This window comes from Sciurus carolinensis, chromosome 4 (genome assembly GCF_902686445.1).
Source record: "Sciurus carolinensis chromosome 4, mSciCar1.2, whole genome shotgun sequence".
NCBI lineage: Eukaryota > Metazoa > Chordata > Mammalia > Rodentia > Sciuridae > Sciurus > Sciurus carolinensis.
In genome coordinates this window covers 13,911,462-13,929,574 of record NC_062216.1, presented here as the reverse complement: position 1 = coordinate 13,929,574, position 18,113 = coordinate 13,911,462, and the positions used below count along the sequence as shown (strand labels likewise).

General features: G+C 49.9%; 1 protein-coding gene across 1 annotated transcript; it reads right to left on the bottom strand.

The window, feature by feature from the left end:
* Positions 1–12,284: 12,284 nt before the first annotated feature.
* Nkx2-6 (NK2 homeobox 6) lies at positions 12,285–15,546 on the bottom strand. Its single transcript, XM_047548137.1, has 2 exons — positions 15,270–15,546; positions 12,285–12,889 (listed from the first exon to the last, which is right to left on the bottom strand). Exons 1-2 carry the CDS (start codon positions 15,544–15,546, stop codon positions 12,285–12,287), a joined length of 882 nt encoding a protein of 293 aa, XP_047404093.1.
* Between the last annotated feature and the right edge of the window lie 2,567 nt (positions 15,547–18,113).

Sequence of the window (18,113 nt, the reverse complement as noted above, 5' to 3'; positions counted from 1 at the left end):
TCCTTAGGTCTGGGCGGTCCCTGAGATTCTACACGGCTAGCCCGCAACCAAGGGATGCCAGTGCTACTGGTCTGGGGGACTCCTGCCTTTAAGAGCGGGGAGCTGAGGGCACTGAGCAGCTCAGAGAGAGAGAGACGGACATGACATGGGGGAGTAGACTGGGAAACTTCGGCAGCAGAAAATAGCTCATGGTGTCCCTCATCAGTGCATATCACCCAAGAAAAGCCATCTGGGAAGATTTATTGGGCAATAGGAGCCCAAGAGTATTTTGCTAACAGTGCCCCTGGTCACTTCACTCACAGCTGCCTTCTAACTGGGTGGCCGCAGTCCTTCCTCGCCTGGTCTGCTCAACAGCTTAGCAGAGGCCCTCACCTGGGAGACACACTGGGGATGTTTGTCTAGAGGAGGGGGCTCTGACCTTCCCCCTGCACTTTCTGCCACTGGCAATTTGAGACCTTTCTCTCCCAATCCCTCTGGTTCTCAGTGCCCCCAAGAAGCGGAGCAGGTTGTCATAGCCTTGTCATAGCCACCCCAACACGATGGTGCCCGGGGTGGATGAACAGAGGATACAGAGCTGGTTTCTAGGCATAGGATGGGTGGGGACCCTGTGGGGCCAGGGCAGGGACTCGGATGCCCTCTGGCTCCCCAGAGAGATCTACGGACCGTTGGGGTCAGGGACCCAAAGAGGCTGTTCTAAAAGAAAACTGCTTTCTTCCAGGGCTGCTGGCTCAAGCGTCTCTGTCAGACATATTCCTGAAAATCATTTCAGACTGCACGGCCACGGCTCCCTGGGGTAGGTCTAAGTTGTTGAGCCAGGAGTTCATGTTTGGCCTGAGGCAGGTCCTGCCCCTGAAGTTCCCGGGGATGATGGTGAGGCAGACCAGTTCCTGTAGGTGTTTTTACAGCTTCCAGGGAACATGGCCACCCCAGGTGTGGGGGGGAGGAAGGGCGGGCCCTGGAGACCACCCTGTGCTGAGCCTGATGTCTGAATGCCTGGGTCATGGGAAAGGCCTCTGTCTCCTTCAGGTATGTACCCAGGCTCCCCTCCCCTCTGAGGGAGAGAAAAGGAGGGAGATGGAGAATATTCTAGAAGGAATGAAAACAGGGTATGCAGGAGAGAAGGAACTATCCAGAAACAGGCAGAGTCATGGGCATCTACTTAAGGAATACACAGGAATACACAGGCCCAGGGTTCCAACCCTAGCACCACAAGAAAAAAAAAAAAAAAACCCACAGAAAAAGATACAGAGGGACCCGAGGCATCATTTCAAAAGTTCAGAGCATTTAATTGACTCACCCAAAATTACACATTAGTGACCAAGTGGAAACTGATCTGTGCCTCTCAATATGTAGGCCGGTTTTATTTCTATTTCCTGAAACCTGTGATTTTTTTTTTTTTTTTTACTATCAAATTTTTAAACAGAAAGGGAAAAGAAAAAAGGCAGAGATAATTGCTATCACTTGATTTGTTTTATGAATTTTGTGAAAAGAAGGGAACTCTCACGGTCACAGCTGAAGCCCTCTGCTAGGGCTGTAGTTCCATGACACATTGCCCTCATTAGGATATAGTTAGGGCTTGTTCACGTGTTGGAAGCTCATGGGAGGTGGTGGACCTTTGAGAGGCAGGACATTTAGTGGCAGTTAGGTCACTGGGCTGTGCCCTCAGAAGGAGCTAAAGAGGGGACTGCTATGGAGCAGCACACCCCTCTCTGGCTTCCTGTCCCACCATGTGATCTTTACCTCTTGCAGAGACTCCCACCACAATGCCGTCAGCCACTGTGACCACTATCAATATTGTCAACATGGTTGTCAACTTTGCAAACAGTGTCAGCCACTGTCAATGTTCAATGTGGCCACTGACATGGCCATTGTGACCAAAGGGACCCTCACCAGAGTCTGAAGAAGTGGGGCTTCCCTGATTTTGGATTTTTAGTCTGCAAAACTGTAAACTCAATAAGCTTCTTTTCTTTATACAGTTTACAGCCTCAGGTATTTTGTTACAGAAATGGAAAATGGACTAATACTCATGCTGACAGAAAAGTAAAGGTCTTTCAGTAAGAACCCATTCCTGTGTCCTCCTGTCAAAGCCGGCAGGTAACTGATTGATAAATAGAAACACTGACAGACCAGGTCAGGCAGACATTCCCTCAGAGGCCTCTGGAGAGAGTCAAGGCCATCTAAAGGAAGCATCGGAGGAGCAGAGGGTAGGACAAGATGGCTGGGAGGATCCAATTACTGAGAAAATCTTGGTGACTCTGATTGATGAGCTTTGCTTGAGGCCTCAAGAAACGAGGCTCATGGGCATGGTGGGCCCAGTCCTTCCTGATAGCTATCTCCCTTAAGCAGAGGTAAAAGCTGTTTGGTGCCATCTGAGATCTGAGCAGGAGGAAAAGTGTTGGGAGAGAGCTGGAGAGGTGAAAACCCAGAGCAGAGGAGAGGAGAAGGCCAGGTAGGCTCTTGCTGCTGACGGACAGGCAGCCATTGCTGCCCTGAGAATTCAGTGCGAGGCGGGGAGGCTGGTCCATTTCACAGGTGGGCCACCGAGGTTTGCGTGCGGACTGCATGAGAAAGCATTTTCTAAACCCTTTCTAAACTGGTGAAATTCAGCAATACAGAAATCTTTGGCTTGCCACTAAAACAATAGAAGCAATTCTTAACTAATGCTTAGAACCTGCTGTTCAAAGCCCTGTGCTTATATGAACTCAGCCCTCACTGCACCCCATGCAGGAGCACCGTTACACCCCCTGCTACGGAAGAGGAAGCAGAGGCAGGAAGAAACTGCTAATAAATGGCAGAGCCCATACGCACACCCTCTGGCTCTGGATGTAGCAGGTTTGACAGGCAGTGGTCATGGACGCCTAGAGGAAATGTTGCTTATTTAAGGGATGAGTAGAAATGAGTGGGGATTGTCCCTAGATTTATGTGACTTAAGTTTGGGAAATGGGATGTCAGGATAGTCATGCTGTCTGCCCTCCAGGAGCTTGCAGTTCGACCTGGGCATAGGAGTTAGGGAAGAACAGCATTTGTCCCATGTCTCCGAGATTGCTCAAGCTGCAGAAGGCGAAGTACACGCAACTGCAGATACAAAGCCCTCAAGAAGCAATAATTTGCATAGATAAGAATGCATGAGGGTGACGTCACCAGTGGGCCTTAGGCTACCAGGCTGGTCCCACTGCCCATTTTCCATTTGTTGCCTCAGAGATGATAATGTGAACCTCAGAGACAGGAAGAGAGGATGCAGAGTGACATTCGTCCCAGGGGAATACGCTGCTGGCTCACTTCCTTTGGATTTGTGGACTGTTGGACAGGTGGAGGCACTGCTCCCTCCCTGGAAGGCCAGGTATGGCCACATGGTACTACAGCCCCGCCCCTCCCTCTTGTGAACCCTGCCTTTGTAAGCCACTGTGGAGGCCACGCATTTGAGATTTACAAGTGAGTCCATTGTCCTGGTCAGCATAACCCTGGAAAAGAAGGATGGGAGGTTTCCAGCCACTGAGGCTGACTTACCAAAAACATCCTCACCTTCCTTTGTTATTTTGCCCCCAGGATGACGGGGAGCTGACTCATGCTCCACTCGAGGTGGCAAGGGACTGGAGCTGTAAGGCTGAGCCCTGAGCTGCCAGTAGCTGTGTGTCTGGCAGCCGGTTCAGCCAACCTGTGATGCTGAAGCCGACGTGGAGGTGAGGGGTGGATGGGGAGGCGCTTGGGACTAAGGCTAGTGCCAGTCACCCCTAGGTCCAGCTCAACTTTCTTGCCCTTCAGGGCAAGAAATTGCCTTGAGTCTTTTGCTCATGCGAGTGTGAGTTGGGTCTCTGTCACTTAAAGAGTCTTCTTGATCACAGCTGGTTTAACGTTATTCTGTTTTACCCAAGAAGAAAACTAGGGAGGTGAAGTTACTCACCAGCCATCACAAAGCTGATGAGAGCTAAACCAGAGCCCAGTAGATTCAGTGACATCAATTCTGCAAGCTGTCCTCAATTCAGGAAGGTTAGGGACCTCTGCTCTGAGTCGAGGATAGTTCAATGATCATACAGATCACTTTCCCTGCAAGGTCTTAAAGCCTGGACAGCTGTTGAAGGAGAAGCTATTAGCAATATTTGCTTTACGAATCCTCCAGAATTCGTTTCTAAACACAGTTAAATTTTAGACACACAAGGTCAACCCTGGACAGAGGACCTGAGAACAAGATTAGTAGCATTTATATTCTGACTGATTTACAAGCTGGGGGATCTTGGATAGGTCCCTCGATTTCCCCAATTTCACCAATGGCGTGAGAAGAGGACTTTCTCATTTGGCAATTAAATGAACCAGTTGTGGAAGACATTTGTCCATTGTAAAACACCCCACTGATTGCATAGCCACCAGCACCTCCACATTAAAACCATTGCCCACCATTGTAGCTGGCGTCTACAGAGCCCTTATCTACTGACTCATTATCTCCTGTTCATGCCCAACTGTCAGTATCCAGACAGGAAGGCAGAGGGCTTGACCTGAAGTAGAAACCTGAAACATTACCTAGAGCCAAATGCAGAGGCTTTGGGTGGAGGCCCAGAGAACGTGGGAAATTCCCATTCTCCAGGAAACTGGAGGCGATGGCGTCCCCTGGTGGGCAGCTTAAGTTCTGCAAGCAGTGTCCTTTGTCTCCAACACAAAGGTAACCTCTTCAAAACTGAGTCCCAGGGACATCTTTACATCTTATACATCTCAAACATCTGAAGGGGTTCCTTTCACTCTGATCTACTCTCTGTGAACCTTGGATGAAAACCGCAGGATCAGAAAGACACCACTTTTAGTTAGAATGCAGGTGTTGGGTACAAATTGGCAAGGCCAGCTGCAAGTTTAGGTGGTTTCGTAACAGTAAGAAGCAGCACTTTGCAACAGGTACTAAAAGGCAACAGATGTATTGGAGAGCAGTGGAATTTGGAGGCTCACCTTCTACCTGGCCCCTTAGTGGCGTTGATTTGGGCTAACTGTTTTAATCACCAGGAGCCTCCGTCTGCTAATTTGGAAGCTAATGCTGCCTCCCCGAAGTCGTTGGTTCCCATGCACTTTGTGCTCTTTGTTCTCCTCTGTGTCCCTTTATGTAGACTTCCTGTCCTTTCCCTCCACCCATCCAAAGTATATTCCTTCCAAGGGGCTTGTCTCAAGTCCCTTTTCTTTGATGGCACTCTCCTGGACCACTCTGACTTGCCAACATCTATCATTGCTCTTCCAACTACCTGCCTGTGTTCTTTGTTAGTTCAGATACAGGTTTAGCTGCTGTAACAAAGGCCAAGATAACAGTGGCTTAAAAACAGAAAAAGTTAACTGTCTTTCATCTAGTTGGAGTATAAGCAGAACAAAATTGATGTGATGCTCTCATGGTGCTGAGGAGCTAGGCTTCTTCCATCTTGTTGCTTTCATCATCTAAAATAGTTACTACTGCTCCCACCATTTCTTCTGTCTTCCAGTCAGCAGCAGGAAGAGAAGGGAAGTGGCAAGGGGGTCCCTCCCACTGAGGACTATGTCCCAGAACTTCATTACTTGACCACTCTCAGCTGCAAAGGAGCCTGGGAAACACAGTCTTCTGATGGGAGGCCTTGTGCTTAACTGAGACTTGGGGTTGAATTACTAAGGAAGGAAGGGAGAAAGGGGTGTGAGGTGACAGTTGGACATCTCTGTTACATCTTCCCATTGTAAATCTCCAGATAGAAGCCACAGTGTAGATGTTCCACTACTGGGATGAAGGACTTACTCAGAATCTTGGCTCCCTGTGTGTGCTCCCACGTGGTGTTGCGATGCCCTCTTTCTCCTGGCCACATTATGCTCTTAATAGTGGGAGCTGTGTTCTATGCATCCATGTATCTCTCTGGCTTACCTTCTACCTGCTTTCTCAGTGAAGGGGAAATGGCTTTACACTTAGTAGAAGTTCCCTTGTGAATATTTTTTGATGATACTGGTCTTATGTTCTCCTGCTCTGCTCAGTCAAATGTTCTTGATACTTGCTAATTAAAGTTGAAAAGCAAGGGGATTTCTTTCTCTTGTTTTCTTCCTTGAGTGAAAAATGCATAAGGACCTTACTAGTTACCCAACTTATATGGGAACCTGGACAGCACCAGGGCTGTGGTTCCTGTTATTGAGGCTCAGACAACCCCTGCCAGGAGCCAGTACCTATCCACACAAGGAAGGGGTTTCTTCCAGAAGATTCTGGCTGCCAAGGCTAGAGCCTGGGTCTTTACCTCAGACACTGTGGAGCTGTTCAGGGGAACCAAACAGGAACCATTCTCTTGTTTGATCATGTGATCCATCGACCAATGGCATGAGCCCACAGGGTCTATCAGAAGCACACAAAGCACGCGGCTGGTTGTTCAGAGAGGACAGCAGGCCTGAGGGGTCAGTGCATTGGGATGGGGACCACCAAGGTATTCCAGGGTCAGGGGTCCCATCCAATCTGGGCACCAGGCTTCCCACGGAGAGTGTCCAGACCCTGCAGAGGAAGGCAAGACAGAGGCCATGAAAGGAAAGGCCCCTCTGGCCCACTCAAGTCTTCACTTAGGATTCCAATTTCCTGGGCCCATGGGTTTCAGAGGATTAAGCTGGGCTGGTGACAGCAGGAGGCAGGAGTCAAGGAGGCTGAGATGGGGAGGAGACAGGTTTGACTGAAGCCAGCTTATGAGCCAGGCCCCAAGGGGACTTAGAAAGCGCTCTGAGGTTCGTGGTGGGGGGCGTTGGGCATATCTTTGCTTTTCTTATGGTGGAATCTGGACTGTGTCACTAAGACCACTTCTTTCTCTCTGGTTGAAATGGGGGCAGGGGTTTGGAGGAGTCTAAACAGTCTGAGAGGAAGGCAGAGGGCTTCCAGGAAGCTCTCTCACTGTGTGTGTGGGGCGGCGGGGGATTGGAGCTGAGGAGAAGAAACAGCTCAGGGCTGAATGGGCCCCCCTCTCAAGGGCTGGCCACCCTGAGTCAGTCCCTGGAGATTCAAAGTGCAGCAGAAAATGTGGAGAGAAATGGAAACGGGGACAGGAAGACAGAGCCCTTAGGTACAGTGTGCCCGGGGCACAGGAGGGGGCAGGTGCAAGCCACTGCTCCCTCCCTCCTGCTCCTGCTCTGAGTTTACCTGCCCCTCTTTTTTGTTTGCGTGCTGGGAGAGAACCCAGGGTGTCCCCCATGCTAAGCATGCACCCTACTACCAGCTGCACTGCAGCCCCTATTTATCCCTCTTCATCTTTCCCAAAGTGCTCTACCCCTCTTAGGTAGCTTTCACTCAAGGCGTAAAGAAAACAAAGGTACTTCATAATTGCCTGATTTGTGTAAGAACTTAAACTCTGTCAAGTATTCAGGGGACATAACCCAGGGCCAGAGGACAGAAGAGGGTCAGGGGGTTAGTTCCAGTTCCACCACTAACTCACAGTGCAGCCGTCTAAGTTTGGCCCTTGAATGCTTCCTCAGTGGATGGGAGGCATCTTGAGGGTCCCAGTGTCCTCAGGGCATTGATTGCAGGACATCCTCCCGCCTCCCACAGGACGCAGCAATGCTCAATACCAGGGGCTGGAGCGCTTGACTTATGCACATCCTCCCACTTGCTTGAACTCCTCTCTGATGACTTGACATACTGAACACAGCCCATCATTCTCCTGGATTCAGCAGAATCCAAGGCAAGGAATTCAAGTTTTGCTTTTAGGTACTTTCTGAATATTTTTTAAATAAATTTTTTATCCAAAGTTGACTGGATCCACAATACAGAGGGCCAACTACTCTACCCCAGACGGAGGTGGTGAGTCCAAAGCAAAATTGGACAGTCGTTGCAAAGGTATACCAATGGAAGGCTGCACAAAAAGCAAGAGGGCCCAGGACAAATCCTAGCTGTGGCATTCAGCTGCGCCTGTGAGAAAGGGCACTGACTGCATTTTTCAGTTAATACATACATGGAAGTACATGCATTTCATGCCATAGAATCAGCAATGAAAACCAAAGAGACACACAAGAGTTTGAAGAAATCCCACAAATATCAAGGAAGCAAATCACAAAAGAGTACATACAGGATGATGCTATTTTTAATTTTTTTTTTAGTTGATGAACCTTCATTTTTATTTATATGCGGTGCTGAGGATGGAACCCAGTGCCTCACACATGCGAGGCGAGTGCTCCACCACTGAGCCACAGCCCAGCCCCCGGGACGATGCTATTAATGTAACATTGAGACCAGGTAAAATGTAGCGAAGGGATGTGTCCATAGGAGAACATCTGTAGAGACTGAAAACGATCATCTCAGAAGTCAGAACCGCTGACACCTCCTCTGGGAAAGGAGAAGGAAAGGGATTTGCATTCTGGGAGGGTGTGTGGAGAAGGGTGCTGGGGAGCTGGCAGCCTATGTTTCTAACTTTGCATGGAAATTCATCTGTGTTCACTTTACAGTTGTTAAACTGTAGATCAATGGTTTTGTGTACTCTTTTGCATATATGATTTATCTCCCAAATTTTAAAAATTAAAAGCATGTGACATCAAGAGGGAGCCACCTCAAGTCAGAATAATAGTCTCAAAGATCCTCAATTTTGTAGATGTGGAGGCAAGCCCAGGGAGTTTAGGAGCCTGATTAAAGGTCACAGAGCATGTTTCTTGTTGAACTGGGACCAGAATGAGACAACTCCGAACCTGCCTCCCTCATCTCTTTTGTAAGACTTCTTCTTCAGGGGAAGAGGAGGAAGGAACACAGCCTGCCTCAGAGTTCTCTTGTTTTGTAAAAAAGAAAAATGACTAGTTAGAGGAGCTGATAAATTAAAGAGTTGGCATAAAGGCCAAGCATCATAAATTATTTTCAAATGGAAGTTCTAAAAGATTTGAATATACTCCCTAAATCATAATGTTGATAATCATAATAATGATAACATTATAAAAGAAATACCCGAAACCTCAAGCAAGTCTGTGCTCTGGGTAGACTCCACCCGATTTGCAGATGGGATCAGAGGACCTGATTTGAGGGGGATGGGACCAGAGAGGAAGGACAGGGAGCCAGGAAGTCTGCAGATTTATTGACTTATCCACCTGGCCTAGGTGAGACCCCAGCCCTGGGACAGTCAGGAAAGGAACCTCTGCTATCTCTCTGAGAGCTTTTTTGTTTTGTTTAGAGGTCAATTACTTCCCATTTGGGGAACTTGTGAACATTAAGAGGTGACTGGAGTGATAGGGCTGAAGGAAGACGCAGATAAGAGGTTGATTGCTTACAGAGCGGCTCCCTGGTAAAAGCCCTGGGAGGATAAGCAGTTGTCGGTAAGACGCACACAAAAGGGGACAGCTTTCAGTGCGGAGGAGAGATTACAGAGACGGAAGGCTGCGGCTGGGGGTGGAGGAGATGGGCTTGGCCCGGGAGGGACTTGTTTTGAAATGATCCTGCCAGGCAGAGAGGAGAGATGGGAGAAGAGAGTTTTCCTTCACTTCCCTTCAGGAATCTCTGGGGTCCCGGGAAGCTCAAACTTCCTGGTTTGAAAGTCACATCCGCTGCAGAAGAGTAGGTTTTTCTGTTAATAGTTTTGTTTTTGTTTTTGGTTTTAAGACCAGCCAAATACAGATGTGACAGCAATCTGGGGAGGAGAACAGAAAATGTGGGCTCATGCTGGGGTCCCTGAGCCTGAGGATTGGGTCTCCACTACTGTGGGAGGGGTGTCTCCCCGGAGCCAGGTTGTGACTGCCATTTTGCCCCAGTGGTGTGAAAAAAAAGTGAGGCAGACCACTGGTTCTTGGGTCAGGATCTGGTGTGTAGATGTAAGCAGTGCCCTCACCCCATAGCCCTCCGGTCACCTGAGTGCAGTTCGCAGATTCACCAGTACTGGCTTTGATTTGTGTCTCAAACAACTAGGTCCCCTTTACAGTCTCCATCCCAAAGTCCCGGGCCTCTCCAGAACCTCTCCCAGTGCATAGGGCGGCTAAGGTGACCCACACTGGTCAGGCTCAGTCCCTTCTTCTTCGGCACAGCCCCCCCAAGCACGCCAGCTCCCACCCAGTTTTCTTTCTCTAGAGAAGGCTCATCCTCTTTGTCCTATTTGATTTTCAAAATGTACCACCTTGTATTTTTAAATACCTTTCTGTCATTGGTCTTTGCTACCCAACTTAGCAAATAAATTCCTTAAAGGTGTCAGTAGAATCTTATTTTCTCTCCTGTCCCTGGCAGCAGTTATTGGAGACGGGCCTGGACCTCCTTCCTCCCGCAGAGCCTTGCCCAGCCATTTTATTCTCAAGTTTTCCCACAGGTAGGAGACAAAGGCGAGGAGAGGGCTTGGGCATCTTTTGTCACCCTAATTCAGCAGCCAAGGCCTATTCAGAACAGTCTGTTAACTGCTTCTGTTACTTATCTACGTTAGAAGGAAGCTGGAGAATGAAGAGGATCAATTTGTTAATTTCCTGCTCTGTGCCAAGGATCCACACCCTGATGCCCTGTATTTGCGGGCATGGACCTTACCCAAAGAAATTTTTTAATGAACACAGAATTTGCAAATCTGATCTTAGAAAAATCACATACAATTTATTTAACAACTGAAGACCAGATAGATCACAACTCAGAGACAACACTGGACTGAGACTCCAGTGTCATGGATCTAAGGTTGGTGTCCAAGAATAACTTCTTCTCTTCTGAGAAATAGCCCCAGTGAAAGAGGAGGGGGTAACACTGTAAGGTGATTCTCACATTATGGAGATTTTAACTGTGATCTCTTTTTTCCCTTAGTTTTCTTAGTTTCTACGTCCTGCACTCTATAATCCTAGGGACTCAATACTAATTGAAAGACATTGTGATGTGTTTCCAAATACACTTTTATTAGCAGTGAAAGTGGAGAAATAAGAGCAAGGAATGATCAAAACAAAGAGGAGAGACAACGTCATGAAGTGGTGGGAAGAAAAAATAATGAGCAATTAATCACTGTCTTTTCTTTTGGTTTAAGCATATAAACTTTAAGGGTTATACGCCATTGACAGTCAAGTACCATTTTCATAAAACCAAGCAACCTCCATTTGGTATTCAGGAAAAAATGCAGGGCGGGTACATTTTAATGAAACATGAGAATTTATTAAATCATAGAATTTTAACTTTTGTTAAGTTAATGAACCAAGGGGGATAGAGAACCAGAATTTCCATTGTCTAAAAATGTAATCCAAGTCAGATTTATCTACTAAATTTCCTTCTAAGTTGGTTCTGCCAAAGAAAACTTCTTATTTGTGGTTCTGGGAATTGAAGCTGAGGCCTTTTTCGTGCTGGGTTCTGCCACAGAGCTACATCCCCAGCCCAACAATTTCCTATTTGATCCTCCTTCAGAAACAGAATTTGTTTTCAGTCTTCAGTTTGTATGACCTCAGAATATGCAGTGGGGGTGGATGTCGAGTTTTTATAATTTTAGGGAGCCTAAATTTAGGTTTTCACCTTTATAGAGGGTAAGTCCCCTGTGGGGGCCCTCCTGTTTGGATTCAGAATTCAGGAACTGATTACATTTCAAAAGAAATTCCGTCAGGAGGGAAATGGGACTCTAAGAGAAGACATCAGATAACCTACCTCCAGAATCAGTTTTTGTCTCCCTAGAACTACTTTGATTCAAAGTTGTTCAGAAGATGACCAAAACAAGGGGTTCTAAGGGTCTACAAACAATTATGCAAACACAAGTGTATGCGGTACGGTCACTCCGGGCACTGTGCTGGACGTGAGACACAAAATGTAGTGACTGCGAAGAGAGAAGAGGCTCCTTGTGGAGCGCAGCCGCGACCAGAGTACTCTCCCCGGGATTACTAGCATCCCAGATCCGAGTGTTCAAACCCTCAGGAGGACGTGAACTGCGGCGAAAGTCCGTTTTCTGGAACCTCCTGGGTCCTCCTCTTACATGATCTACATTCCCTTCCCGCGCTCTTCTCAGTCCCCCCACCCACCCCGCAACACTCCTGTTCCTTTAATTGGAGGATGGAGTCCCCTTTGTCTCCCATGCCTCCAGACTGTCGCACACAAATCAGAGATCATCTTGAACCCCCAGGAATCGAGACCCTAAAAGTCACCTGCCTGGACTTGCCGGCCTCCTTGGTTTTCTGTCCTCTCGGTGTTGCTTCGCGGGCGGCCGAAGAAAGCCTGGCGTTACGTCTCTTTTGGAAAAACTTTTCCAGCGCCCCAGCGCGGTGGCTCGTCTGGGGGCAGTTCACAATACCAGAGGTCGATGCCAGGAGTAGGGCCCCTTCCCTCCACGCCTGTGGCCCCTCAACCTGGCGCGACCCTCAGCAGGGAGAGGAGGGGACCGAGCAACTGGCCCTGGTGGGGACGGTGGAGCAGAGGAGCCTCACCAGGCCCTGACGCCCTGCATCGCGGAGGGCAGATGGCCCTGAGGTGTGGCGCTCGGGCCGCCCGGGCTGAAACCCGAGTTGGCCAGTGGCGTGGGCGCCGCGGGTCCTGCGCTGGCGTAGCCGACGCCATAGCCTGCGCTGTAGGGGGCGCTAGCGTAGCCGCCGTAGCAGGAGTAGGGTGCCGTGGCCGCCGCGTAGGGGCTGGAGAAGGGCGGCTGGCCCGGGCCCAGGCAGGGCTTGCCATCGCGCACCAGCACCGGTACTGCCACTCTGCGGGGCGCTAGTGGGTGGCCAGCCAGCTCCAGTGACCTGTCCTGGCGCTGCCTCTTGCACTTGTAGCGCCGGTTCTGGAACCAGATCTTGACCTGCGTGGACGTGAGCTGCAGCGCGCTGGCGAGGTGATCGCGTTCGGGCGCCGACAGGTACCGCTGCTGCTTGAAGCGCCGCTCCAGGGCCAGCACCTGTGCCTGTGAAAACAGGACACGCGGCTTCCGCCGCTGTCGCGCCTTGGGCTGTTGCGTGCTGCCACCGCAGGTCCCGACGCCGCGCTCCAGCATTCTTTTCCCGCCTCGGAGGGATGAGGCTGCGCCCAGGCCCGGCTCTAAAAAGCAGAGGAAGGACACCATCAGCGGCCAGACTCAGGCTTCCCAGCGCTTCGCACAGCGTCTTCTAGAGACGCCCTCTCCCTGGCAGTCCTCACCGTGCATCCCTTCTTCCCCGCCATCCCCTCCCGGGCCAGTCTGAAGGTCCCGCTCCTCTGAGCTCTGTCATTTTTGAACCCGCTGGAACATAAATAAGACCCTCCATGGTCCCTGGTGTACATGTCATTTTCTAGAAGGTAAATTCGATTGAGACCATTTTCTCAAGATGCGTATGGTGGTCGGGTTTGAGGAAACGTTTGCTTCGAGGATCAAGTGGGCGCTGGCTTTGGTCATCAAGCATTTGGCTGTCGCCAGGGGACTCGTCCGGTGAACGCAATGCTCTAATCCAACTTGACAAAATGAAACGAAATGTATCTTAGCACCTGACCCTTGGATTGGAAACAGAATTTTCCTTTAAGGGAAACATGCAGATCCACATTTGACTTCTTCAAGAAGCACCAGCTTCCTCTTTTGGGGTCTTTCTTGCAGGTGGGTGGCACTGGTCTTACCTGAGGTCCTAGTTCCTGAAGCGACTCCAGACAGTGACTCTATGCTCAGTCCCGCCAAGATGCAGCCTTTTCTTCCCTTCTTCCCACCTCTTTTCTGTCTTGGTTTAAGTGCTGTCTCACCCCAGGGTGGGTATAAACTCACCCATGGAAACTCAGCCAGGAGAAATTAGGGGTCATGGAGGGCGTTTAAGTTCGTGGAAGGCTGGTGGTACATGCCTAATCAGAGCCAGGCGGGTTGGAATTCGGCTTTCAATTCCCAAATATACTGCATCTCTTGGGGATAGGGTTGTTTGGTACTTAAAAGTCTGGGGAAAGAAAAACGTCCTTCAGAGATCCTGTGCTCAGAAAAACTGAGGACATTGAAAGAAGAATACGATGGAGAATATTTTTTCCCTTAACAAATCAAATGCAATTGACCTTCGATGATGCTGTAGAGCCAACAAGACCCCCTTTAAAAGTTGCTGACTACACAAGTGGAGGCACTGCGGGCACCCCAGGCGCATGCCACACCCTTAGCCCACCTGGTCACAATCTGGAGTCTCTCTATCCTCCTTCCCTGAAGATTAGATGACTCTAGTGCGGAAGCATGAGGTCGTGAAGCCCATCAGGACAGTCCCTTCCCTAGCAGGGATACGCTCTGAGCCCCAGACTCAGTTCCAGGCCCTCGGACTGAGGTTTTCAGTTAAGGAACTGCATAGTGTGAACCAGCAGCTGGAAGAACACAGTGGTAGTCGCAATAGCTTGATCTTTTCCCAGCCAAGCGGAAGTGAAAATCAATTTGGTAGAGCAGCACAGAGGGAGTTCAGTATTTAGAGTCCACAGCAGAAAAACCACCAGATACTCCAATTCGGCAACAAAGTCTAATGTGTTCCAGGATCCGGTAGTCAGTGAATAACCAGCCTGCGAGTCGGTAAATAACTCCGCACCAGTCTCTTTAATGTATTTGGTTAGTTTTGCTGTTTCCCACCGTGACAGCTGAGGCCGGCCCGCCGGGCGCCACTGCGCTTCGCAGACCTGCGGAGGGAAAGCCGACCGAGGTACACAGGCTTGGCGAGGAAGACGGCTTTTTCATTCCTGCCAAGCCTCCTGGGTCGCTGAAGCCACCGCAACCCTATTCTCCTGCTCCTTCGGGTCCTGCTAGCGGTTTGCTGGCGCCCGCTCCTCACTGCCAGCGGGGGCGGCTGCACTTTCAGGGACCGAGCGCCAGGACTGGGCAGGCAGGAGCCTTCTCCCAGGACAGTTAAAGACCCCGCTGCTCTCAACACGCTCCCTGATGCAGAGGACCCGGCACCAGGGCCCTTAGGACCTTGCATTTCGTTGGCCGCAGACACCATCTAGTCTTCACCTCTCCTTTTCCGTGTGCAGGAACTGGAACTGGCCAGGCCATCAGCAAGCCTTAAGAGAGAACTGGGCAGGGTTGGCCCCAGAGCTAAGGAGGTCCCACTGCTACAGGGTTTTTGTTTGTTTGTTCTTCTCTGACGATGTAGGACAGGCAGGGAGGGTGGTGGTGGAGTAGAGGGTTTCACCTGGTGACCAGGAGCTGGACCTTCTGGGAACTGTGGCTATGTGGGTGATACCTTTGTGGGAACCATTGGGGGCGGCTGTGGTCATCCTTAAGACTCAGGGCCTAATTTCATAGGATTTGTGAAACACAATGGTGTCCGGAGGAGGTGGGAGCGGAGACTGAGGAGCCTGTCTTTTGGACTCCTCAAATGAAGGAAAATGGGGTGAGATTCTAGGACCCACGAGATAGGAGATGCGTTTTCCCGGGTCGGTAATGAAGCCCTCCCTCAGTATTACCGGGTTCTAGAAGACCTGAGCGCTTACTCACGTGGCTCCCCGCCTCGTTCCGTGTCCTTCTCCACGACTGCCTCACACGGTCCCCCAGAAGGTTCCGATCCTCCTCGCTCTTTATCGCAGCCACCCCCATTACCAGCGTGGTTAACCTCTGACCCTCGCGGTTCCGAGTCCATCCCCAGGTAGTGAGAGTTTTCTGGGCTCCTCGGCATCCCCCATTGTGGCAAAGCCTCGGGATCACTCTGCTCACGCTCCAGCCGCAGGATGTCATTGACGAAGAAGGGGGTGGAGGTGACCCGGCCCAGCAGCATCCCAAAGGCCGAGGGGGTGGAGTCGAATATTTCCGGGTCCCGCGGGGCACTGCACCCTAAGCTTCTCGTCTTGTGGCAGCAGACCCCGGAGACCGACCCACGCTCTGGGACACACACCCTGTGTTCCACACTGCGCCTGCCTCTGGGCCATCTCTGGAGGCTGGGGAACCAGGACCGAGTGAGAAGACTGCGGCCCCCCATTGGTTCCCGCCGAAACCACGTGGTTAGTCCTGCACCTTTCCTCCTTAAGCGCAGTGTTTCTGCGCCCTTCTAAACCTCCCCCACCCCTAGCCGTCCGTCTTGGGGGGTTTAGTTTGTACTGATGATTCTCAAAAGCAAACAACCTGGGGAGACGGTGCTGCGCACAGTTCAGGTCTCGGTCAACACGTTCCAAGCCGAGGCTTCCGAAGTCAGCCCAGGGTGCGAAGGGAGCCTCCCCCGGAGGGTCCAGGAGTGGGAGGTGGCGTTCTTTCCGTGCAACCGAGCGGGCCAGTCCGCCTTGGCCTTAGCTCTGTCCTCCAGTCTTCCTCTGATGGCAGTGGAAAAGTGAGGTAAAGAACGCGAGGCACCTGCGGGATTGGAGATGCGCGATGGGGCCTTCGCCCCAGCAAGGCTGGGTGCCCGCGGCGGGTTGCCCCCCAGAGCGCAGAGCGGGAGTGCGCCTTGACCCGCCGGGGCGTGAACCGAGTTGGGATCGTCTGGCTTAGCTGAGTTCAGACACGCCTCTTCTCCGGGAACGTGAAAGAAGTGTGGGGTCTGCAACTGGGGGAGACCCGGTCCTCTCTGAGGACTCGGCGAGTAGTTCCCACCCGCCCGTGAGAAGGCTCGGAAGAGGAGTTCACCTCGCCTCTCGCGGCCGGGTTTCCTCTCTCCCTCCTCCTCTCTCTCCTCCCTAAGGCTGGTGGCTCCCTGCGTGCGGTATCAAAGCGGCACCCGCCTCAGTGGCGGCATTACCTTCCCAGAAAAGCTCTTTGGACACGCGGGCACTGAGTAAGGTAGGCAGTGTGGGACCGTCGTTAGGAACACGGGGACAGTGCCAGTCCTTGATCTGGAACACAATTGTGGTTTCTGGGCAAAGAATGAACCCCTTTCAGCTTCGTCTTCATTTAAAAACTAAAAATGGAGACGACTGGGAGAATTTAATGAGATGTCCTCCTGCTGCTTACCTGTGCTAAGTGAACGTGACGTGGGGTCCGCGGTCTCAGGGGTGTTTACTGAAGGGCTCTGGGATCTCACTAGGGTGCTTTTCGGGATTTCGAGTTGATGTTTCTTAAACCTTCTTATGCAAATTTAGTGTTACAAGAGCAGTTCGGATATTATTTCCTAAAATACAGATAAACTGACCACCTCCCCTCCAGCTACTGGGTGAACATTTCATAAAAAAAAAATTCATACGTAATTTCAGCAAATTTGATCGTGTGTGCAAAATTACATGATATCATGAATTATTTTTCTCGAAGCTGTGTTCTGAATGTTCCCTGATTTTTTTCTCCCCATGAGGAGTAGGAATCAGTGAGAAGTGGGGTGGAGGTGATTCCTGAGATACCCTGCTCTTTATAGGAAGGAAGCTGTCACCTAACAGTAAACCTTTTCTTTTTCTTCCTTCTCCTTCCTTCCTTTTCTTCCTCTTTCTCTCTTAATAGATATTTTTTGTCCTAAGAGATCTTGACATTTTGTGATGACTCACAGGGCTTTTTAAATCTTGTGTATTTTCTGGTTATTTTCCATTATTTTCAACTTGTGCCTGATGATCTTTATAGAGAAAAGTTGAAAATATAATAAAATCCATGCAAAGATAACATTTTAGCACACTTTTTCAGTACATTTGCATGTATAAGCTCACAGGGTATGTTCGAGTTTGTATAGGTTTAAATTGACATCATAAACATGTCCAGTACTTCATTAGTTTTTTTCAAGTACTATCTAAAATAATAATCTAATATTCTACTTTATGGATGTATCATAATAGACTGTTTATACTTTTAGACAATATTGGGGTTTTTTTTTTTGCTGATGTAAATAAGGTTTTATTTTTGTGCCTTCGTGTTTGTGCCTTTAATCTTTGTCCCTTTATATCCGTGCATCTTTTACACGGGATACACATGTAGAAGGAACATTAATGAATCAAGTACTTTATAGTTCATTAAAACATATTATCCCGAGGCTTCCTAGATCAATTCCGCTTTCCTACCCTCCCCCAAGAGGTGCTGGCTACTGTCTAGTTGAAGGATTATTTACATAAACCAACCAACCGACACCACAGAGATCCCGAGGACTTGGAATACCCGGGTTGAAGACTGTGCGCAGGCGCTCCACCCCTCTTCATCCACTGGACACAAGACAAGAAGGGCTGGGGGGCCGGGGGCGGGGCCAGCTCAGATAAAAACCTAAAACCGAAACCTGCCAGAGCCCTATCGCTTGGAATTCTCGCTGCCAACAGTCAAGTTCTAGAAAAAAAGGACGTCTTGGGCGGGGGGACTTGACGTCAAAAACTGAGTTCGAATTCTAGTCTTAAGTTCCTAGCCCTGCCCTCCTGGTTTACCGTGCAGATCTAATGAGATATGGGA